The sequence below is a fragment of the Ranitomeya variabilis genome, chromosome 4 (assembly GCF_051348905.1).
Source record: "Ranitomeya variabilis isolate aRanVar5 chromosome 4, aRanVar5.hap1, whole genome shotgun sequence".
Lineage (NCBI taxonomy): Eukaryota > Metazoa > Chordata > Amphibia > Anura > Dendrobatidae > Ranitomeya > Ranitomeya variabilis.
Window position 1 is genome coordinate 193,900,806 of NC_135235.1, and position 24,584 is coordinate 193,925,389.

At 44.9% G+C, this 24,584-nt stretch overlaps 1 protein-coding gene across 1 annotated transcript in view; it reads right to left on the reverse strand.

Annotated features, from left to right (window-relative positions):
- Positions 1 to 23,114: 23,114 nt before the first annotated feature.
- LOC143768575 (G-protein coupled receptor family C group 5 member C-like) overlaps positions 23,115 to 24,584 on the reverse strand; it is a 30,074-nt gene continuing 28,604 nt past the window's right edge. The window contains exon 4 of the mRNA XM_077257215.1: positions 23,115 to 23,564. Within this exon, the coding sequence (XP_077113330.1) occupies positions 23,490 to 23,564 (75 nt within the window). The 3' untranslated portion in view covers positions 23,115 to 23,489. The remainder of the gene's footprint in view (positions 23,565 to 24,584) is intronic.

The window sequence follows — 24,584 nt, forward strand, 5'->3', positions numbered from 1 at the left end:
TTGGCAAACCACTGGGCCTTGTCTTGTGACAATTTCAAATTGTCCACCACATGGTTACAAATCCGCTGCAACCTATCCACCACAGAATCAACCCCAGGACAGTCAGAAGGTTCAACCTGACCCGAGGAGAAACAAGGATGAAAACCAGAGTTGCAGAAAAAGGGTGAAACCAAGGTGGCAGAACTAGCCCGATTAATAAGGGCAAACTCGGCCAGTGGCAAAAAGGTAACCCAGTCGTCCTGATCAGCAGAAACAAAACATCTCAAATAAGTCTCTAACGTCTGATTAGTTCGCTCGGTCTGGCCATTAGTCTGAGGATGAAAAGCCGACGAAAAAGACAAATCAATACCCATCTTAGCACAAAAGGATCGCCAGAATCTGGACACAAACTGGGATCCTCTGTCAGATACAATATTCTCAGGGATGCCATGCAAGCGAACCACATTCTGAAAGAACAAAGGAACCAAATCAGAGGAGGAAGGCAACTTAGGCAAGGGCACCAAATGGACCATTTTAGAAAAACGATCGCACACCACCCAGATGACAGACATCTTCCGAGACACCGGAAGATCCGAAATGAAATCCATGGAAATGTGCGTCCAAGGCCTCTTCGGGATAGGCAAGGGCAAAAGCAACCCGCTGGCACGAGAACAGCAAGGCTTAGCCCGAGCACAAATCCCACAGGACTGCACAAAAGAACGCACATCCCGCGACAAGGAAGGCCACCAAAAGGACCTGGCCACCAAATCTCTGGTACCGAAAATCCCAGGATGTCCCGCCAACACCGAAGAATGAACCTCAGAAATAACTCTGTTGGTCCATCCATCAGGGACAAACAATCTCTCTGGTGGACAATGATCAGGCCTATCAGCCTGAAATTTTTGCAGCCCTCGTCGCAAATCTGGGGAAATGGCAGACAAAATTACTCCCTCTCTGAGAATACCAGCCGGCTCAGAGACTCCCGGAGAATCAGGCACAAAACTCCTAGAAAGTGCATCAGCCTTCACGTTCTTCGAACCAGGCAGGTACGAGACCACAAAGTCAAAACGGGAGAAAAACAACGACCAACGGGCCTGTCTAGGATTCAGGTGCTTGGCAGACTCGAGGTAAATCAGATTTTTATGATCAGTCAAGACCACCACACGATGTCTAGCTCCCTCGAGCCAATGTCGCCACTCCTCAAATGCCCACTTCATGGCCAACAACTCTCGATTACCAACATCGTAGTTCCGCTCAGCAGGCGAAAATTTCCTTGAAAAGAAGGCGCATGGCTTCATCACGGAGCCATCAGAACTTTTTTGCGACAAAACAGCCCCTGCACCAATTTCAGAAGCATCAACTTCAACCTGGAAGGGAAGAGAGACATCCGGCTGGCACAAGACTGGCGCTGAAGTAAACCGACGCTTCAGCTCCCGAAAGGCCTCCACGGCCGCAGGAGACCAATTCGCAACATTAGAACCCTTCTTGGTCATATCCGTCAAAGGTTTAACCACGCTGGAGAAATTAGCGATAAAACGACGGTAAAAATTAGCAAAGCCCAAGAACTTCTGCAGGCTCTTAACAGACGTGGGCTGAGTCCAGTCATGAATGGCACAGACCTTAACTGGGTCCATCTCCACAGTAGAAGGGGAAAAAATAAAACCCAAAAAAGAAACCTTCTGTACCCCAAAGATACATTTTGAGCCCTTCACAAATAGAGCATTCTCCCGCAAAACCTGAAACACCATCCTGACCTGGTTCACATGGGACTCCCAATCATCAGAAAAAAACAAAATATCATCCAGATAAATAATCATAAATTTATCCAGATATTTCCGGAAGATGTCATGCATGAAGGACTGAAACACAGAAGGAGCATTAGATAATCCAAAAGGCATCACCAGGTACTCAAAATGACCCTCAGGCGTATTAAATGCCGTTTTCCATTCATCTCCCTGCTTTATGCGCACAAGGTTATACGCACCACGAAGATCTATCTTGGTGAACCAACTGGATCCCTTAATCCGAGCAAACAAATCAGACAACAATGGCAAAGGATACTGAAATTTAACAGTGATCTTATTCAGAAGACGATAATCAATACAAGGTCTCAGAGACCCGTCTTTCTTGCCCACAAAAAAGAATCCTGCACCAAGAGGGGACGAGGATGGGTGAATATGTCCCTTCTCCAAAGACTCCTTTATATAACTCCGCATCGCGGCATGCTCTGGCACAGATAAATTAAAGAGTCGTCCCTTAGGAAACTTACTACCAGGAATCAAATCTTTAGCACAATCACAGTCCCTATGAGGAGGAAGGGCACTGGACCTGGCCTCATTAAATACATCCTGAAAGTCTGACAAAAACTCAGGGATCTCAGAAGGAGTAGAAGAAGCAATAGACACCAATGGAGAATCGCCATGAATCCCCTGACACCCCCAACTAGACACAGTCATAGCTTTCCAATCTAAAACTGGATTATGGGCCTGTAACCATGGCAGACCCAAAACGACAACATCATGCATTTTATGCAGTACCAAAAAACGAATCACCTCCTGATGTACAGGAGTCATGCACATGGTCACCTGTGTCCAATACTGCGGTTTATTCTCTGCCAATGGCGTAGAATCAATTCCTCTAAGAGGAATAGGCTCCAGGACAAAACCGCAGCGCTTGGCAAACGACAAATCCATCAGACTTAAAGCAGCACCAGAATCCACAAAAGCCATAACTGAGTAAGAAGATAATGAACAAATTAAAGTCACAGACAAAATAAACTTAGGCTGAAAAGTACCAATGGCGACAGGATTAACTTTTTTCTTTAAACGTTTAGAGCATGCTGAGATAACATGTGCTGAATCACCACAGTAGAAACACAACCCATTTTGACGTCTATGATTTTGTCGCTCGGCTCTGGTCAGAATTCTGTCACATTGCATAGAATCAGGTGACCGTTCAGACAGCACCGCCAAAGGATTATCAGATTTGCGCTCCCGCAAACGTCGATCAATTTGAATGGCTAGAGCCATTGAATCATTTAGACCTGTAGGGATAGGAAACCCCACCATCACATCTTTAATGGCTTCAGAAAGACCATTTCTGAAATTTGCGGCCAGTGCACACTCATTCCATTGAGTAAGCACGGACCATTTCCGAAATTTTTGGCAATATACCTCAGCTTCGTCCTGACCCTGAGAGATAACCAGCAACATTTTTTCAGCCTGATTTTCAAGATTACGCTCCTCATAAAGCAAACCAAGTGCCAGAAAAAACGCATCAACATTCACCAATGCAGGATCTCCTGGCGCCAGAGAGAAGGCCTAATCCTGAGGGTCACCGCGCAAGAAGGAAATAACAATCTTAACTTGCTGAGCGGAATCACCAGAGGAACGAGGTTTCAGAGACAGAAACAATTTACAATTATTCCTAAAATTCAGGAATTTAGATCTATCTCCAAAAAACGGCTCAGGAATAGGTATTTTTGGTTCAGACATAGGGCTATGGATAACAAAATCCTGAATTCTTTGCACCCTAACAGCAAGCTGATCCACACTAGAAGTCAAAGTCTGGACATTCATATCTGCAGCAGAGTTTCAGCCACTCAGAGAAAAAGGGGATGGAAGAAGCCAGGCAAACTGCAGCAAAAAAAAAAAAACAACAAAAAAAAAACAACTCAGAACTTCTTTTTAATCCCGCTTCTGCGATGCATTAAACATTTTCTTTTGGCCTGGCATTCTGTTATGATCCCAATGGCAGAGGATCTCTGATATTCCGGCAAGATAGCAAAAATATAAATACTGCTCTAGGGAGGTGGAAACTGGGCTAACCGCATACCTGATCCTGACACAAACAACTAAAAGTAGCCGGTGAACGTGCCTATGTTGGTTCTAGACGTCTCGAGCCAGCCGGAGAACTGACTACCCCTAAAGGGAAAAAATAAGACCTCGCTTGCCTCCAGAGAAATTGAACCCCAAAGATATAGAAAGCCCCCAACAAATAATAACGGTGAGGCAAGAGGAAAACACAAACGTAGAGATGAACTAGATTCAGCAAAGTGAGGCCCAATAGTCTAGATAGCAGAAAATAGATAGTGGACTATGCGGTTAGCAGAAAACCCTACAAAAAATCCACGCTGAACATTCAAGAACCCCCACATCGACTGACGGTGTGGAGGGAGAATATCAGCCCCCTAGAGCTTCCAGCGAGTCAAAAATCAAATGTAAAGCAAGCTGGACAAAAACACTGAATAATGCAAACGATCCAAATTGTACAAAACAGACTTAGCTTTTCTTGCATGAGGCAGACTGAAAGGAATCCGGAGGAGACCAAATAGGTCTGGATACAATGATGCCAGGCAAGAGACTGAGTCCAGAGGAGACTCAAATAGGAAACACCCGCTGCTTAACGACACAGCTGGAGCTCAGGCCTGCAACAAGACATACCTAACACAATACCGTTAGTGACCACCAGAGGGAGCCCAGAAACAGTTCACAACAGTGGGAGTCTGAAGGACCTGTGATGATGTCAGAAGAGGGAGGGCTCTGAGCTGCCATGTGATGCTCCAGCCCGCCCACTTCTGACATCACACAGGTCCTCCTGCACAGCACTCGTCCAGCACAGGCAGGTATGCAGCGATCTCCTGGCCCCTGCTGCTGCTGCCTCCTCCCCCCGGACACACAGATTCTCCCCGGAATCAGTGCTGGGGAAACTGTGTGTCCCTGCTTAAGTGCAGCATTCATTTGCTGCTCCCGGCTCACCGCTCAGCTGATCGGTGGGCGGGGAGCCGCTAGTGAATATTCACTGCACTTAATCAGCGGGGCTATGTGCTTGCCCCAGCAGCTGATTCCGGGCAGCGGGGACATCCTGAAGTGGGATAACAGTGCGATCCCACTCGCTGCTGCCCCCCTCCCCACATGCTATATCCGTACTATAAGACGCACCCACACTTTCCTCCCAAATTTGGAGGAAAAAAAGTGCGTCTTATAGTCGGAAAAAATACGGTACATTTTTTATTTGTTGAGCTGATTTGGGTACTGCCCTTGTGAGTGTAGGGCACGACAGGGCAAGTACCGTCATAAAGAAAACTGTGTGCGTACGACCCTGGAGTTCCACAATTGGATGCCCCTTGGCTCAAATGGGTGAGATACAGTTGTGGCCAAAAGTATTGACACCCCTGCAATTCTGTCAGATAATACTCAATTTCTTTCTGAAAATTATTGCAAACACAAATTCTTTGTTATTATTATCTTCATTTAATTTGTCTTAACTGAAAAAACACAAAAAGAACTGTCCTAAAGCCAAATTGGATATAATTCCACACAAACATAAAAAAAGGGGGTGGACAAAAGTATTAGCACTGTTCGAAAAATCATGTGATGCTTCTCTAATTTGTGTAATTAACAGCACCTGTAACTTACCTGTGGCACCTAACAGGTGTTGGCAATAACTAAATGACACTTGCAGCCAGTTGACATGGATTAAAGTTGACTCAACCTCTGTCCTGTGTCCTTGTGTGTACCACATTGAGCATGGAAAAAAGAAAGAAGACCAAAGAACTGTCTGAGGACTTGAGAAACCAAATTGTGAGGAAGCATGAGCGATCTCAAGGCTACAAGTCCATCTCCAAAGACCTGAATGTTCCTGTGTCTACCCAGCGCAGTGTCATCAAGAAATTTAAAGCCCATGGCACTGTGGCTAACCTCCCTAGATGTGGACGGAAAAGAAAAATTGACAAGAGATTTCAATGCAAGATTGTGCGGATGTTGGATAAAGAACCTCGACTAACATCCAAACAAGTTCAAGCTGCCCTACAGTCCGAGGGTACAACAGTGTCAACCCGTACTATCCGTCGGCGTCTGAATGAAAAGGGACTGTATGGTAGGAGACCCAGGAAGACCCTACTTCTTACCCTGAGACATAAAAAAGTCAGGCTGAAAAAGCCTAAAACGTTTTGGAAGAATGTTCTCTGGTCAGATGAGACAAAAGTAGAGCTTTTTGGGCAAAGGCATCAACATAGAGTTTACAGGAGAAAAAAAGAGGCATTCAAAGAAAAGAACACGGTCCCTACAGTCAAACATGGCAGAGGTTCCCTGATGTTTTGGGGTTGCTTTGTTGCCTCTGGCACTGGACTTCTTGACCATGTGCATGGCATTATAAAGTCTGAAGACTACCAACAAATTTTGCAGCATAATGTAGGGCCCAGTGTGAGAAAGCTGGGTCTCCCTCAGAGGTCATGGGTCTTCCAGCAGGACAATGACCCAAAACACACTTCAAAAAGCACTAGAAAATGGTTTGAGAGAAAGCACTGGAGACTTCTAAGGTGGCCAGCAATGAGTCCAGACCTGAATCCCATTGAACACCTGTGGAGAGATCTAAAAATGGCAGTTTGGAGAAGCCACCCTTCAAATATCAGGGACCTGGAGCAGTTTGCCAAAGAAGAATGGTCTAAAGTTCCAGCAGAGCATTGTAAGAAACTCATTGATGGTTACCGGAAGCGGTTGGTCGCAGTTATTTTGGCTAAAGGTTGTGCAACCAAGTATTAGGCTAAGGGTGCCAATACTTTTGTCTGGCCCATTTTTGGAGTTTTGTGTGAAATGATCAATGTTTTGCTTTTTGCTTCATTCTCTTTTGTGTTTTTTCATTTAAGATAAAGTAAATGAAGATAATAATTGCAAAGAATTTGTGATTGCAATCATTTTCAGGAAGAAACTGAGTATTATCTGACAAAATTGCAGGGGTGTCAATACTTTTGGCCACAACTGTATTAGCAACTTTACGCACTGAAACTTTTATTTATTTTGGTGTGTTATTCCATAGTGACTTAAGGCATGTAATGCTCCTTGACAATTTAATGCTTTTGCGACTTCAGGCACATCTTGGATGTTATAATTATGGGTAAAATCCAAATATTTGGTGTTCAATTTTCTCATTAGATTTTATTATTAACCTCTTCGCAACATGCGCCGTACAAGTACGGCGCATGTTGTGTCTCCCCCTTTGATGTTGGCTCCGGCGCTGAGTCCACATCTTTTCCAGCACATTTCAGCTGTTTTGAACAGCTGACATGTGCCTCTAACAGCCATGGGCGGAATTGCGATCCACCCGCGGCTGTTAACCTGTTATATGTCGCTGCCAATCTCTGACAGCAACATTTAACGCACACTTCCGGCAAGTGTGCTGAAATCCCGCCCATCGTAACCCCATCACGTGATCGCAGGTCACCGATGGGTCAGCATGACCACCAGAGGACTCCAGCAGACCTCTATGGTTCTCAATGCCGGATTGCTATGTGTTGTGAAATTGGATTTTGGTCTCCCCTGGTGGCCACTGGTGGAATTGAACTGGTGTGCATCATCCTCTCTGTTCACCTGTTTCCATCAGGATGTGGGAGTCGCTATTTAGCCTTGCTCCTCTGTCACTTCCATGCCGGTCAACATTGTAATCAGAAGCCTTTCTGTGCATGTTCCTGCTGCTAGACAACTCCCAGCTAAGTTGGACTTTAGTCCTTGTTTGTTTTTGCATTTAGTTCCAGTTCACAGCTGTAGTTTCGTTTCTGTGTCTGGAAAGCTCTTGTGATCTGAAATTGCCACTCTGATGTTATGAGTTAATACTAGAGTCTTAAAGTAATTTCAGGATGGTGTTTTGATAGGGTTTTCAGCTGACCATGAAAGTGCCCTTTCTGTCTTCCTGCTATCTAGTAAGCGGACCTCAATTTTGCTAAACCTATTTTCATACTACGTTTGTCATTTCATCTAAAATCACCGCCAATATTTGTGGGGGCCTCTGTCTGCCTTTCGGGGAAATTTCTCTAGAGGTGAGCCAGGACTATATTTTCCTCTGCCAGGATTAGTTAGTCCTCCGGCCGGCGCTGGGCATCTAGGGATAAAACGCAGGCTACGCTACCCGGCTACTGTTAGTTGTGCGACAGGTTTAGTTCATGGTCAGTTTAGTTTCCATCCTTCCAAGAGCTAGTTCTTATGTTTGCTGGGCTATGTTCTCTTGCCATTGAGAACCATAACAGTTTGACCGGCCAAAAAAAAAGAAGGGTTTAATTAATTGACAGAGAAAGGAAAGAAAAGAGAAGTCTGCTGAAGATTTTTTTTTTTTTTTCCTTCAGTTCTGAGTGTGCTTGTAATTGAATCTCTTGCAAGTCTGCCTATATTGCAGCCTTTCTCTCTCTCTCTCCTTCTAATCCTGGAATGGCTCTGTGTTCACCTGTTTAAAATGGATATTCAGAGTTTAGCTGCAGGTTTGAATAATCTCACCACGAAAGTTCAAAATTTACAAGATTTTGTTGTTCATGTTCCTATATCTGAACCTAGAATTCCTTTGCCTGAATTTTTCTCGGGGAATAGATCTTGCTTTCAAAATTTCAAAAATAATTGCAAGTTGTTTTTGTCCCTGAAATCTCGCTCTGCTGGAGATCCTGCTCAGCAGGTCAGGATTGTGATTTCCTTGCTCCGGGGCGACCCTCAGGATTGGGCTTTTGCATTGGCTCCAGGGGATCCTGCGTTGCTCAATGTGGATGCGTTTTTTCTGGCCTTGGGGTTGCTTTATGAGGAACCTCAGTTAGAACTTCAGGCGGAAAAGGCCTTGATGTCCCTATCTCAGGGGCAAGACGAAGCTGAAATATACTGCCAGAAATTCCGTAAATGGGCTGTGCTTACTCAGTGGAATGAGTGCGCCCTGGCGGCGAATTTCAGAGAGGGTCTCTCTGATGCCATTAAGGATGTTATGGTGGGGTTCACTGTTGTGAATTTGGATTCTGGGCTCCCCCGGTGGCTACTGGTGGAATTGAACTGGTGTCTTCATCTTCTCTGTTCACCTGTTCCCATCAAGATGTGGGAGTCGCTATATAACCTTGCTGCTCTGTTAGTTGCTTGCCGGTCATCAATGTTATCAGAAGCCTCTCTGTGCTTGTTCCTGCTCCTAGACAACTACTAGATAAGTTGGACTCTTGTCCATGTTTGTTTTTGCATTTTTGTTCCAGTTCACAGCTGTAGTTTCGTTACTGTGTCTGGAAAGCTCTTGTGAACAGGAATTGCCACTCTGGTGTTATGAGTTAATGCCAGAGTTTTAAAGTAATTTCTGGATGGTGTTTTGATAGGGTTTTCAGCTGACCATGAAAGTGTCCTTTCTGTCTTCTGCTATGTAGTAAGTGGACCTCAAATTTGCTAAACCTATTTTCATACTACGTTTGTTATTTCATCTTAATTCACCGCCAATACATGTGGGGGGCCTCTGTCTCCTTTCGGGGTATTTCTCTAGAGGTGAGCTAGGACTAATATTTTCCTCTGCTAGCATTATTTAGTCCTCCGGCTGGTGCTGGGCATCTAGAATCAACGTAGGCATGCTACCCGGCCACTGCTAGTTGTGCGTTAGGTTTAGTTCATGGTCAGCTCAGTTCCCATCTTCCAAGAGCTAGTTCCTATATATGCTGATGCTATGTTCTCTTGCCATTGAGAACATGACAGTTTGACCGGACCACTAAAGGGTTAAAATCCTTGGCTGAGAAAGGAGAGAAATAAGAAGTCTGCTGAGATTTTTTTTTTTTTTTTTTTTTTTTTCTCCTTCTAATCTTTGAATGGCTCTGTGTCCACCTGTTTGTAATGGATCTTCAGCGTGTAACTGCAGGTTTGAATAACCTCGCCACGAAGGTACAAAATTTGCAAGACTTTGTTTGTCATGCACCTGTATCTGAGCCGAGAATTCCTTTGCCGGAATTTTTCTCGGGGAATAGATCTGGGTTTCAGAATTTTCGAAATAATTGCAAATTATTTTTGTCCCTGAAATTTCGCTCTGCCGGAGACCCTGCACAGCAGGTCAGGATTGTGATTTCCTTGCTCCGGGGCGACCCTCAAGACTGGGCTTTTTCATTGACACCAGGGGATCCTGCGTTGCTCAATGTGGATGCGTTTTTTCTGGCCTTGGGGTTGCTTTATGACGAACCTCATTTGGAGCTTCAGGCAGAAAAAACTTTGATGTCCCTATCTCAGGGGCAAGATGAAGCGGAAATTTACTGCCAAAGATTCCGTAAATGGTCTGTGCTTACTCAGTGGAATGAGTGCGCCCTGGCGGCGACTTTCAGAGAGGGTCTCTCTGATGCCATTAAGGATGTTATGGTGGGGTTCCCTGTGCCTGCGGGTCTGAATGAGTCCATGACAATGGCTATTCAGATCGATAGGCGTTTGCGGGAGCGCAAACCAGTGCACCATCTGGCGGTGTCCACTGAGAAGTCGCCAGAGAGTATGCAGTGTGATAGAATTCTGTCCCGAAGCGAGCGGCAGAATTTTAGACGGAAAAATGGGTTGTGTTTCTATTGTGGTGATTCTACTCATGTTATATCAGCATGCTCTAAGCGCACTAAAAAGCTTGATAAATCTGTTTCCATTTGCACCTTACCGTCTAAGTTTATTCTATCTGTGACCCTGATTTGCTCTTTGTCATCTATTACCACGGACGCCTATGTCGACTCTGGCGCCGCTTTGAGTCTTATGGATTGGTCCTTTGCCAAACGCTGTGGGTATGATTTAGAGCCTTTGGAGACTCCTATTCCTCTGAAGGGGATTGACTCCACCCCATTGGCTAATAATAAACCACAATACTGGACACAAGTAACTATGCGTATTAATCCGGATCACCAGGAGATTATTCGCTTTCTGGTGCTGTATAATCTACATGATGATTTGGTGCTAGGATTGCCTTGGCTGCAATCTCACAACCCAGTCCTCGACTGGAGAGCTATGTCTGTGTTGAGCTGGGGATGTAAGGGGGCTCATGGGGATGTACCTGTGGTTTCCATTTCATCATCTATTCCCTCTGAAATTCCTGAGTTCCTGTCTGACTATCGTGACGTCTTTGAAGAATCCAAGCTTGGTTCGTTACCTCCGCACCGAGAGTGCGATTGTGCCATAGATTTAATCCCGGGTAGTAAATACCCAAAGGGTCGTTTGTTTAATCTGTCTGTGCCTGAACATGCTGCTATGCGAGAATATATAAAGGAGTCCTTGGAAAAGGGACATATTCGTCCATCGTCATCTCCCTTAGGAGCCGGTTTTTTCTTTGTGTCAAAAAAAGACGGCTCTTTGAGACCATGTATCGATTATCGGCTTTTGAACAAAATCACTGTAAAATATCAATACCCATTGCCGTTGCTGACTGATTTGTTTGCTCGCATAAAGGGGGCCAAGTGGTTCTCTAAGATTGACCTTCGTGGGGCGTATAATTTGGTGCGAATCAGGCAGGGGGATGAGTGGAAAACCGCATTTAATACGCCCGAGGGCCACTTTGAGTATTTAGTGATGCCTTTTGGTCTTTCAAATGCTCCGTCAGTTTTCCAGTCCTTTATGCATGATATTTTTCGCGATTATTTGGATAAATTTATGATTGTGTATCTGGATGATATTCTGATTTTTTCGGATGACTGGGACTCTCATGTCCAGCAAGTCAGGAGGGTTTTCCAGGTTTTGCGGTCTAATTCTTTGTGTGTGAAGGGTTCTAAGTGTGTTTTTGGGGTACAGAGGATTTCCTTTTTGGGATATATTTTTTCTCCCTCTTCCATTGAAATGGATCCTGTCAAGGTTCAAGCTATTTGTGATTGGACGCAGCCCTCTTCTCTTAAGAGTCTTCAGAAATTTTTGGGCTTTGCTAACTTTTATCGTCGATTTATTGCTGGTTTTTCGGATATTGCTAAGCCATTGACCGATTTGACTAAGAAGGGTGCTGATGTTGCTGATTGGTCCCCTGACGCTGTGGAGGCCTTTCGGGAGCTTAAGCGCCGTTTTTCCTCTGCCCCTGTGTTGCGTCAGCCTGATGTTGCTCTACCTTTTCAGGTTGAGGTCGACGCTTCTGAGATCGGAGCTGGGGCAGTGTTGTCGCAGAAAAGTTCTGACTGCTCCGTGATGAGGCCTTGTGCCTTCTTTTCCCGTAAATTTTCGCCCGCTGAGCGGAATTATGATTTTGGGAATCGGGAGCTTTTGGCCATGAAGTGGGCTTTTGAGGAGTGGCGCCATTGGCTTGAGGGGGCCAGACATCAGGTGGTGGTATTGACTGACCACAAAAATTTGATTTATCTTGAGACCGCCAGGCGCCTGAATCCTAGACAGGCGCGCTGGTCATTATTTTTCTCTCGGTTTAATTTTGTGGTGTCATACCTACCGGGTTCTAAGAATGTTAAGGCGGATGCCCTTTCTAGGAGTTTTGAGCCTGACTCGCCTGGTAACTCTGAGCCCACAGGTATCCTTAAGGATGGAGTGGTATTGTCAGCCGTTTCTCCAGACCTGCGGCGGGCCTTGCAGGAGTTTCAGGCGGATAGACCGGATCGTTGCCCACCTGATAAACTGTTTGTTCCTGATGATTGGACCAGTAGAGTCATCTCTGAGGTTCATTCTTCTGCGTTGGCAGGTCATCCTGGCATTTTTGGTACCAGGGATTTGGTGGCAAGGTCCTTCTGGTGGCCTTCCCTGTCACGAGATGTGCGAGGCTTTGTGCAGTCTTGTGACGTTTGTGCTCGGGCCAAGCCTTGTTGTTCTCGGGCTAGTGGATTATTGTTGCCCTTGCCTATTCCTAAGAGGCCTTGGACGCACATCTCGATGGATTTTATTTCAGATCTGCCTGTTTCTCAGAAGATGTCTGTCATCTGGGTGGTGTGTGACCGTTTCTCTAAGATGGTCCATTTGGTTCCTCTGCCCAAGTTGCCTTCTTCTTCCGAGTTGGTTCCTCTGTTTTTTCAAAATGTTGTTCGTTTGCATGGTATTCCTGAGAATATCATTTCTGACAGAGGGACCCAATTCGTGTCTAGATTTTGGCGGGCATTCTGTGCTAGGATGGGCATAGATTTATCTTTTTCGTCCGCTTTCCATCCTCAGACGAATGGCCAGACCGAGCGGACTAATCAGACCCTGGAGACATATCTGAGGTGTTTTGTGTCTGCTGACCAGGATGATTGGGTTGCTTTTTTGCCATTGGCAGAGTTCGCTCTCAATAATCGGGCCAGCTCTGCCACTTTGGTGTCCCCGTTTTTCTGTAATTCGGGGTTTCATCCTCGATTTTCCTCTGGTCAGGTGGAATCTTCGGATTGTCCTGGAGTGGATGCTGTGGTGGAGAGATTGCATCAGATCTGGGGGCAGGTGGTGGACAATTTGAGGTTGTCCCAGGAGAAGACTCAGCTTTTTGCCAACCGCCACCGTCGTGTTGGTCCTCGGCTTTGTGTTGGGGATTTGGTGTGGTTGTCTTCTCGTTTTGTCCCTATGAGGGTCTCTTCTCCTAAGTTTAAGCCTCGGTTCATCGGCCCGTATAAGATATTGGAGATTCTTAACCCTGTTTCCTTCCGTTTGGACCTCCCTGCATCCTTTTCTATTCATAACGTTTTTCATCGGTCATTATTGCGCAGGTATGAGGTACCGGTTGTGCCTTCCGTTGAGCCTCCTGCTCCGGTGTTGGTTGAGGGTGAGTTGGAGTACGTTGTGGAGAAAATCTTAGACTCTCGTGTTTCCAGACGGAGACTCCAGTATCTGGTCAAGTGGAAGGGATACGGCCAGGAGGATAATTCTTGGGTGAATGCATCTGATGTTCATGCCTCTGATTTGGTTCGTGCCTTTCATAGGGCCCATCCTGATCGCCCTGGTGGTTCTGGTGAGGGTTCGGTGCCCCCTCCTTGAGGGGGGGGTACTGTTGTGAATTTGGATTCTGGGCTCCCCCGGTGGCTACTGGTGGAATTGAACTGGTGTCTTCATCTTCTCTGTTCACCTGTTCCCATCAAGATGTGGGAGTCGCTATATAACCTTGCTGCTCTGTTAGTTGCTTGCCGGTCATCAATGTTATCAGAAGCCTCTCTGTGCTTGTTCCTGCTCCTAGACAACTACTAGATAAGTTGGACTCTTGTCCATGTTTGTTTTTGCATTTTTGTTCCAGTTCACAGCTGTAGTTTCGTTACTGTGTCTGGAAAGCTCTTGTGAACAGGAATTGCCACTCTGGTGTTATGAGTTAATGCCAGAGTTTTAAAGTAATTTCTGGATGGTGTTTTGATAGGGTTTTCAGCTGACCATGAAAGTGTCCTTTCTGTCTTCTGCTATGTAGTAAGTGGACCTCAAATTTGCTAAACCTATTTTCATACTACGTTTGTTATTTCATCTTAATTCACCGCCAATACATGTGGGGGGCCTCTGTCTCCTTTCGGGGTATTTCTCTAGAGGTGAGCTAGGACTAATATTTTCCTCTGCTAGCATTATTTAGTCCTCCGGCTGGTGCTGGGCATCTAGAATCAACGTAGGCATGCTACCCGGCCACTGCTAGTTGTGCGTTAGGTTTAGTTCATGGTCAGCTCAGTTCCCATCTTCCAAGAGCTAGTTCCTATATATGCTGATGCTATGTTCTCTTGCCATTGAGAACATGACAGTTCCCTGTGCCTGCGGGTCTGAATGAGTCCATGACAATGGCTATCCAGATCGATAGGCGTCTGCGGGAGCGCAAACCTGTGCACCATTTGGCGGTGTCTACTGAGAAGACGCCAGAGAATATGCAATGTGATAGAATTCTGTCCAGAAGTGAACGGCAGAATTTTAGACGAAAAAATGGGTTGTGCTTCTATTGCGGTGATTCAACTCATGTTATATCAGCATGCTCTAAGCGTACTAAGAAGCTTGATAAGTCTGTTTCAATTGGCACTTTACAGTCTAAGTTTATTCTATCTGTGACCCTGATTTGTTCTTTATCATCTATTACCGCGGATGCCTATGTCGACTCTGGCGCCGCTTTGAGTCTTATGGATTGGTCTTTTGCCAAACGCTGTGGGTATGATTTGGAGCCTCTTGAAACTCCTATACCCCTGAAGGGGATTGACTCCACCCCATTGGCTAGCAATAAACCACAATACTGGACACAAGTAACTATGCGGATTAATCCGGATCACCAGGAGATTATTCGCTTTCTTGTGCTGTATAACCTACATGATGTGTTGGTGCTTGGATTGCCATGGCTGCAATCTCATAACCCAGTCCTTGACTGGAAAGCTATGTCTGTGTTAAGCTGGGGATGTAAGGGGACGCATGGGGACGTACCTGTGGTTTCCATTTCATCATCTATTCCCTCTGAGATTCCTGAATTCTTGACTGAATATCGTGACGTTTTTGAAGAACCTAAGCTTGGTTCATTACCTCCGCACCGGGAGTGCGATTGTGCCATAGATTTGATTCCGGGTAGTAAATACCCTAAGGGTCGTTTATTTAATCTGTCTGTGCCTGAACATGCTGCTATGCGAGAATATATAAAGGAGTCCTTGGAAAAGGGACATATTCGTCCTTCGTCATCTCCCTTAGGAGCCGGTTTTTTCTTTGTGGCTAAGAAAGATGGCTCTTTGAGGCCGTGCATTGATTATCGGCTTTTGAATAAAATCACGGTTAAATATCAATATCCGTTGCCACTGCTGACTGATTTGTTTGCTCGCATAAAGGGGGCCAAGTGGTTCTCTAAGATAGATCTCCGTGGGGCGTATAATTTGGTGCGAATTAAGCAGGGGGATGAGTGGAAAACCGCATTTAATACGCCCGAGGGCCACTTTGAGTATTTGGTGATGCCTTTTGGTCTTTCAAATGCCCCTTCAGTCTTTCAGTCCTTTATGCATGACATTTTCCGTGATTATTTGGATAAATTTATGATTGTGTATCTGGATGATATTTTGATTTTTTCGGATGACTGGGACTCTCATGTCCAGCAGGTCAGGAGGGTTTTTCAGGTTTTGCGGTCTAATTCCTTGTGTGTGAAGGGTTCTAAGTGCGTTTTTGGGGTTCAGAAGATTTCCTTTTTGGGATATATTTTTTCCCCCTCTTCCATCGAGATGGATCCTGTCAAGGTTCAGGCTATTTGTGATTGGACGCAACCCTCTTCTCTTAAGAGTCTTCAGAAATTTTTGGGCTTTGCTAACTTTTATCGTCGATTTATTGCTGGTTTTTCTGATGTTGTTAAACCATTGACTGATTTGACTAAGAAGGGTGCTGATGTTGCTGATTGGTCCCCTGCTGCTGTGGAGGCCTTTCGGGAGCTTAAGCGCCGCTTTTCTTCCGCCCCTGTGTTGCGTCAGCCTGATGTTGCTCTTCCTTTTCAGGTTGAGGTCGACGCTTCTGAAATCGGAGCTGGGGCGGTTTTGTCGCAGAGAAGTTCCGATTGCTCCGTGATGAGACCTTGTGCTTTTTTCTCGCGTAAATTTTCGCCCGCCGAACGGAATTATGATGTTGGGAATCGGGAGCTTTTGGCCATGAAGTGGGCTTTTGAGGAGTGGCGTCATTGGCTTGAGGGGGCTAGACATCAGGTGGTGGTATTGACTGACCACAAAAATCTAATTTATCTTGAGTCCGCCAGACGCCTGAATCCTAGACAGGCGCGCTGGTCGTTGTTTTTCTCTCGGTTTGATTTTGTGGTGTCCTACCTGCCGGGTTCTAAGAATGTTAAGGCGGATGCCCTTTCTAGGAGTTTTGAGCCTGACTCCCCTGGTAATTCTGAACCTACAGGTATCCTTAAGGATGGAGTGATATTGTCTGCCGTTTCTCCAGACCTGCGGCGGGCCTTGCAGGAGTTTCAGGCGGATAGACCTGATCGTTGCCCACCTGGTAGACTGTTTGTTCCTGATGATTGGACCAGTAAAGTCATTTCTGAGGTTCATTCTTCTGCGTTGGCAGGTCATCCTGGAATCTTTGGTACCAGGGATTTGGTGGCAAGGTCCTTCTGGTGGCCTTCCCTGTCTCGAGATGTGCGAGGCTTTGTGCAGTCTTGTGACGTTTGTGCTCGGGCCAAGCCTTGTTGTTCTCGGGCTAGTGGATTGTTGTTGCCCTTGCCTATCCCGAAGAGGCCCTGGACGCACATCTCGATGGATTTTATTTCGGATCTTCCTGTTTCTCAAAAGATGTCTGTCATCTGGGTGGTGTGTGATCGTTTCTCTAAGATGGTCCATTTGGTTCCCCTGCCTAAGTTGCCTTCTTCTTCCGAGTTGGTTCCTCTGTTTTTTCAAAATGTGGTCCGTTTGCATGGTATTCCGGAGAATATCGTTTCTGACAGAGGTACCCAATTCGTGTCTAGATTTTGGCGAGCATTCTGTGCTAGGATGGGCATAGATTTGTCTTTCTCGTCTGCTTTCCATCCTCAGACTAATGGCCAGACCGAGCGGACGAATCAGACCTTGGAGACATATTTGAGGTGTTTTGTGTCTGCAGATCAGGATGATTGGGTTGCTTTTTTGCCTTTAGCGGAGTTTGCCCTCAATAATCGGGCCAGCTCTGCCACCTTGGTGTCTCCCTTTTTCTGTAATTCGGGGTTTCATCCTCGATTTTCTTCTGGTCAGGTGGAATCTTCGGATTGTCCTGGAGTGGATGCTGTGGTGGAGAGGTTGCATCAGATTTGGGGGCAGGTAGTGGACAATTTGAAGTTGTCCCAGGAGAAGACTCAGCTTTTTGCCAACCGCCGGCGTCGGGTTGGTCCTCGGCTTTGTGTTGGGGACTTGGTGTGGTTGTCTTCTCGTTTTGTCCCTATGAGGGTTTCTTCTCCCAAGTTTAAGCCTCGGTTCATCGGCCCGTACAAGATATTGGAGATTCTTAACCCTGTGTCCTTCCGTTTGGACCTCCCTGCATCTTTTTCTATTCATAATGTTTTTCATCGGTCATTATTGCGCAGGTATGAGGTACCGGGTGTGCCTTCCGTTGAGCCTCCTGCTCCGGTGTTGGTTGAGGGCGAGTTGGAGTACGTTGTGGAGAAAATCTTGGACTCCCGTGTTTCCAGACGGAAACTCCAGTATCTGGTCAAATGGAAGGGATACGGTCAGGAGGATAATTCTTGGGTGACTGCCTCTGATGTTCATGCCTCCGATTTGGTCCGTGCCTTTCATAGGGCTCATCCTGATCGCCCTGGTGGTTCTGGTGAGGGTTCGGTGCCCCCTCCTTGAGGGGGGGGTACTGTTGTGAAATTGGATTTTGGGCTCCCCCGGTGGCCACTGGTGGAATTGAACTGGTGTGCATCATCCTCTCTGTTCACCTGTTTCCATCAGGATGTGGGAGTCGCTATTTAGCCTTGCTCCTCTGTCACTTCCATGCCGGTCAACATTGTAATCAGAAGCCTTTCTGTGCATGTTCCTGCTGCTAGACAACTCCCAGCTAAGTTGGACTTTAGTCCTTGTTTGTTTTTGCATTTAGTTCCAGTTCACAGCTGTAGTTTCGTTTCTGTGTCTGGAAAGCTCTTGTGATCTGAAATTGCCACTCTGATGTTATGAGTTAATACTAGAGTCTTAAAGTAATTTCAGGATGGTGTTTTGATAGGGTTTTCAGCTGACCATGAAAGTGCCCTTTCTGTCTTCCTGCTATCTAGTAAGCGGACCTCAATTTTGCTAAACCTATTTTCATACTACGTTTGTCATTTCATCTAAAATCACCGCCAATATTTGTGGGGGCCTCTGTCTGCCTTTCGGGGAAATTTCTCTAGAGGTGAGCCAGGACTATATTTTCCTCTGCCAGGATTAGTTAGTCCTCCGGTCGGCGCTGGGCGTCTAGGGATAAAACGCAGGCTACGCTACCCGGCTACTGTTAGTTGTGCGACAGGTTTAGTTCATGGTCAGTTTAGTTTCCATCCTTCCAAGAGCTAGTTCTTATGTTTGCTGGGCTATGTTCTCTTGCCATTGAGAACCATAACAGCTATGAGCGTCGCCCGGTGGTCAGCGCTCATAGCAAGTGACCAATTCTGCTACATACAGGCGATGATCATTGCCTGTATGTAGCAGAGCCAATCAGGTTATGGCAGATTCTAGTCTCCCATGGAGGCTATTGAAGCATGCCAAAAGTAAAGAAAAATGTTTTTAAAAATATGAAAAAAAATATAAGTTTAAATCACCCCCTTTTGCCTCATTCAAAATAAAACAATAATAAAAAATCAAACATAGACATAATTGGTATCTCTGCGTTCAGAATCGCCCGATCTATCAATATAAAAAAATAATTAACCCGATCACTAAACGGCGTAACAAGAAAAAAAGTCAAAACACCAGAATTAAGTTTTTTTGGTCGCCGTAACATTGCATTAAAATGAAATAACGAGCTATCAAAAAATCGTATCCACACCTAAATGGTATCATTAAAAATGTCAGCTCGGCATGCAAAAAACAAGCCCTCACCCAACCCGAGATCACGGGAATTGGAGACGCTACGGGTATCGGAAAATGGCCATTTTTTTTCTTTAATAAACTGGTTATTTTTCACCACTTAAATTAAAAAAAAGAACCTAGACATGTTTGATGTCTATGAACTCATAATGACCTGGAGAATCACAATGACAGGTTAGTTTTAGCATTCGGTGAACATAGTTAAAAAAAAATTGAAAAAACACTTGTGGAATTTTGCCTGAGCTGTTAGTAGCAGTTCACAGATACAGTCTCTAGACTTAGAGAGCTTGTGTTTGGAGGGGTCATTGTGCAGAGTGGGGTAGATACTAATACCATTAATTTCATGAAAAATTAGAAAAACATCACTAAATCTTCTTTGTTATGTAAAATAAAAAAATATTATTTAAATATTAGGTTTATTTTCTCAATATACCTATAGTAGCCTTTAAAAAGTAGCAGCCAATCCATTAAAAAAAATATATATATTATTTTCCTGTTTTCACACAGTTATGAAAACATGTTTCTAGACAACCCTACTTGATGTATTGTGGTAATCATGATATACAGAAAATATAAGATTTTATTGTTATACCTTACAAAATCTATGATATACTGATCGATCACTATCCGTATATATGGACTCAATTACCGACATTGATCTCAATGCTCGTCCTGCTCCCCCAATAAATCGAAAACTCCGCTGTTACATTGTAGACTTTTACTATGAATTTGGAAAGATAACCAAGATTATAACACAAGATACCAATCATGTCGTCGGATCCTCGGTCCTCGGTGTACGATACAGTTTGTTGACTTTCCACTCCATCGTTATCATTAGTAAAGTTAGCGCCATTGCATTTATCTTGACACCCCCAATTTGTGTAGAAGAGTTTAGTGACCAGAACTGGCTGGATGTTTGCTGCATCGAGCGCAGCGAGTAAACATTTGTCCTTCTGGATTGTTAGGTTGGTTAATGAGGGCTCAGGAGGACTGCTTGGCAAGTAGGAGACAGTAAATCAGACTAAGCATGATTATAATGTAATGCAGCCCTATTAAATATTTATAGCGCTGCACACGATTGATAGCAGAACTTGTGATAAAATTCATTTTGTCTGCCTCCCCCAGGATATCATCAGTCCGGTTACACCTACAAGTGATAGGCCGGGGTCACACTAGAGAGGAATACGGATGTATGAGAGGCGCAAAAAAACCACATTGCACACGGACCAATGTTTCTCTATGGGGCAGCTCCTATCTGCTGTATATTTCTCGGCCATATTTTACGGGCTGAGCAAATCGCAGCATGCTGCGTTTGTCAGCGTATTGCGCAAAGAAATCCACCAATGAAAGTCTATGTGGGCGAGAAAAATACGGATTACACACGGACCATCAGTGTGACTTGCGAGAAATACGCAGCGGTGTTCTATAGAAAAGCCGGCAATTCAGTGCGGTGTACAGTAAAATCACACTGACAGGTTAGAATAGAACAGATAGAATAAATGTCTACACATAGTATAGGTATAGAATATATATATATATATACAGTTAGGTCCATATATATTTGGACAGAGACAACATTTTTCTAATTTTGGTTATAGACATTACCACAATGAATTTTAAACAAAACAATTCAGATGCAGCTGAAGTTCAGACTTTCAGCTTTCATTTGAGGGTATCCACAATTGGATGAAGGGTTTAGGAGCTTCCGCTCCTTAACATGTGCCACCCTGTTTTTAAAGGGACCAAAAGTAATTGGACAATTGACTCCAAGGCTATTTCATGGACAGTTGTGGGCAATCCCTTCATTATGTCATTCTGAATTAAGCAGATAAAAGGCCTGGAGTTGATTTGAGGTGTGGTGCTTGCATTTGGAAGGTTTTGCTGTGAAGTAACATGCGGTCAAAGGAGCTCTCCATGCAGGTGAAACAAGCCATCCTTAAGCTGCGAAAACAGAAAAAACCCATCTGAAAAATTGCTACAATATTAGGAGTGGCAAAATCTACAGTTTGGTACATCCTGAGAAAGAAAGAAAGCACTGGTGAACTCATCAATGCAAAAAGACCTGGGCGCCCACGGAAGACAACAATGGTGGATGATCGCAGAGTAATCTCCATGGTGAAGAGAAACCCCTTCACAACAGCCAACCAAGTGACCAACACTCTCCAGGAGGTCGGCGTATCAATATCCAAATCTACCATAACGAGAAGACTGCATGAAAGTAAATACAGAGGGTTCACTGCACGGTGCAAGCCACTCATAAGCATCAAGAATTAAAAGGCTATACTGGACTTTGCTAAAAAACATCTAAAAAAGCCAGCACAGTTCAGGAAGAACATTCTTTCGACAGATGAAACCAAGATCAACCTCTACCAGAATGATGGAAAGAGAAAAGTATGGCGAAGGCGTGGTACAGCTCGTGATCCAAAGCATACCACATCATCTGTAAAACACTGCAGAGGCAATGTGATGGCTTGGGCATGCATGGCTGCCAGTGGCACTGGGTCACTAGTATTTATTGATGATGTGACACTGGACAGAAGCAGCGGAATGAATTCTGAGGTATTCAGAGCCGCCATACTGTGTGCTCAGATCCAGCCAAATGCAGCCAAACTGATTGGTCGTCGTTTCATACTACAGATGGACAATGACCCAAAACATAAAGCCAAAGCAGCCCAGGAGTTTATTAAAGCAAAGAAGTGGAATATTCTTGAATGGCCAAGTCAGTCACCTGATCTCAACCCAATTGAGCATGCATTTCACTTGTTATAGACTAAACTTCAGACAGAAAGGCCCATAAACAAACAGAAACTGAAAACCACCACAGTGAAGGCCTGACAGAGCATCAAAAAGGAGGAAACACAGCGTCTGGTGATGTCCATGAGTTCAAGACTTCAGGCAGTCATTGCCAACAAAGGATTTTCAACCAAGTACTAGAAATGAACATTTTATTTACAATTATTTAATCTGTCCAATTACTTTTGGTCCCTTTAAAAACAGGGTGGCACATATTAAGGAGCTGAAACTCCTAAACCCTTCATCCAATTTTAATGTGGATACCCTCAAATGAAAGCTGAAAGTCTGAACTTCAACTGCATCTGAATCGTTTTGTTTAAAATTTATTGTGGTAATGTCTAGAACCAAAATTAGAATAATGTTGTCTCTGTCCAAATATATATGGACCTAACTGTATATATATGTCGGTGAGACACATATATATATATTCAATACAGAACTAGATAGCAGAAAAGCCGGTAATTCAATTGCCAGCTTTTGCTATCTCCTTCCCAAACCCGACAGGATATTAGACATGGTTACATACAGTAAACCATTTCATATCCGTTATATTTTAACATATTCCTCACTACTAATGTTAGAAGTGTCTGTGTGCAAAATTTGGAAGCTCTAGGTGTTAAAATAAAGGGTTAAATCACGGAAAAAACTGGTGTGGGCTCCCACGCAATTTTCTCCGCCAGAGTGGTAAAGCCAGTGACTGAGGGCAGATATTAATAGCCTAGAGAGGGACCATGGTTATAGGCTATCTTTCAGATGTGCCTTTTGTGGGGTGGTTGGGGGCAGATGTTTTTAGCCGGGGGGGCAATAACCCTGGTCCCTTTCTAGGCTATTAATATCTGCCCTCAGTCACTGGCTTTCCCACTCTGGCAGAGAAAATTGCGTGGGAGCCCACGCCAGTTTTTTCCGTGATTTAACCCTTTATTTTAACACCTAGAGCTCCCAAATTTTGCACACACACTACTAACATTACTAGTGATGAATATGTAAAAAAATTAGGGATATGAAATGGTTTACTGTATGTAAACCATGACTCATATCATGTCAGGTTTGGGAAGGAGATAGCAAAAGCCGGCAATTGAATTACCGGCTTTTCTGCTACCTAGCTCTGTATGAAATATATATATATATATATATATATATATATATATACAGTATATATATATATATATATATATATATATATATGTGTGTGTCTCACTGACACATATATATAACTGTATATATCTTTTCACAAATATTTGAGCCCATGGATCCATTCTATGTCCATTTTGCAAGCCGGCAAGAAAATCTCGCCATACGGATGACACACGGCTAATTTTTTGAGAAAAAAATCGCATCCTCGCGTTGAATACGGATCACTGTTCAGGAACTTTTCTGTGTATTACGCCTGTAAAAAATGGACCGTATTTCCCTACACTAAGTGTGACGCCGGCCTTAGTCTGGAGTTTGGGAGTTAACTCTTGCATAGCATGCGATTATGGAGCAGTCTTCTCGACACTTTATGGAGCGGTCTTCTCGATACTTTATGGAGCGGTCTTCTCGACACTCCGCAATCCGCAGATCTTTACGCCGATGTGTCCCAACTTCACAGATGGTAACGCCAAGGTTCCATTGAAATCCGTGGTAAATGTACCGGTATGTGGCTCACAGTTTCCATGTCCTGGGGGAGAGGGAGGTTATTAATCTTTACATCTATAACAATATATACAGTACATGGCATGCTCTTAAAGGGAACCTGTCACCTCGTTTTTTCAGTATGAAATAAAAATACTGTTAAATAGGGCCTGAGCTGTGCATTACAATAGTGTATTTTGTGGACCCCGAATCCCCACCTATGCTGCCGAAATACGTTACCAAAGTAGTCGTTTTCGCCTGTCAATCAGGCTGGTCTGGTCAAAAGGGCGTGGTGTCTTCCCCCAGATCTTGCGTAGTTTTCCGTTGGTGGCGTAGTGGTGTGCGCATGCCCAAGGTCCCGAATCCACTGCCCTGGGAGTGAAAAGACCGCGATGTGCGGTATTTCATTGGTGATCGGTGGGCGCGGCCATCTTCCTTTGGCCGCGCGTGCACAGAAGCGGTTCTCTGCTGGCCGCGGCTTCAGGAAAATGGCCGCGGGATGCCGCGCGTGCGCAGATGGAGATCGCGGCGGCCATTTTCCTGAAGCCGAGATGCGAACTCTGCTTCAGGAAAATGGCCGCCGCGATCTCCATCTGCGCACGCGCGGCATCCCGCGGCCATTTTCCTGAAGCCGCGGCCAGCAGAGAACCGCTTCTGCACACGCGCGGCCAAAGGAAGATGGCTGCGCCCACCGATCACCAATGAAATACCGCACATCGCGGTCTTTTCACTCCCAGGGCAGTGGATTCGGGACCTTGGGCATGCGGACACCACTACGCCACCAACGGAAAACTACGCAAGATCTGGGGGAAGACACCACGCCCTTTTGACCAGACCAGCCTGATTGACAGGCGAAAACGACTACTTTGGTAACGTATTTCGGCAGCATAGGTGGGGAATCGGGGTCCACAAAATACACTATTGTAATGCACAGCTCAGGCCCTATTTAACAGTATTTTTATCTCATACTGAAAAAACGAGGTGACAGGTGCCCTTTAAAGGGGTTGTCCAGGCTTGGTCTTCAAGTCTGCAGCCACCCTATGGAACTGCAGACTTGTGAATCCTT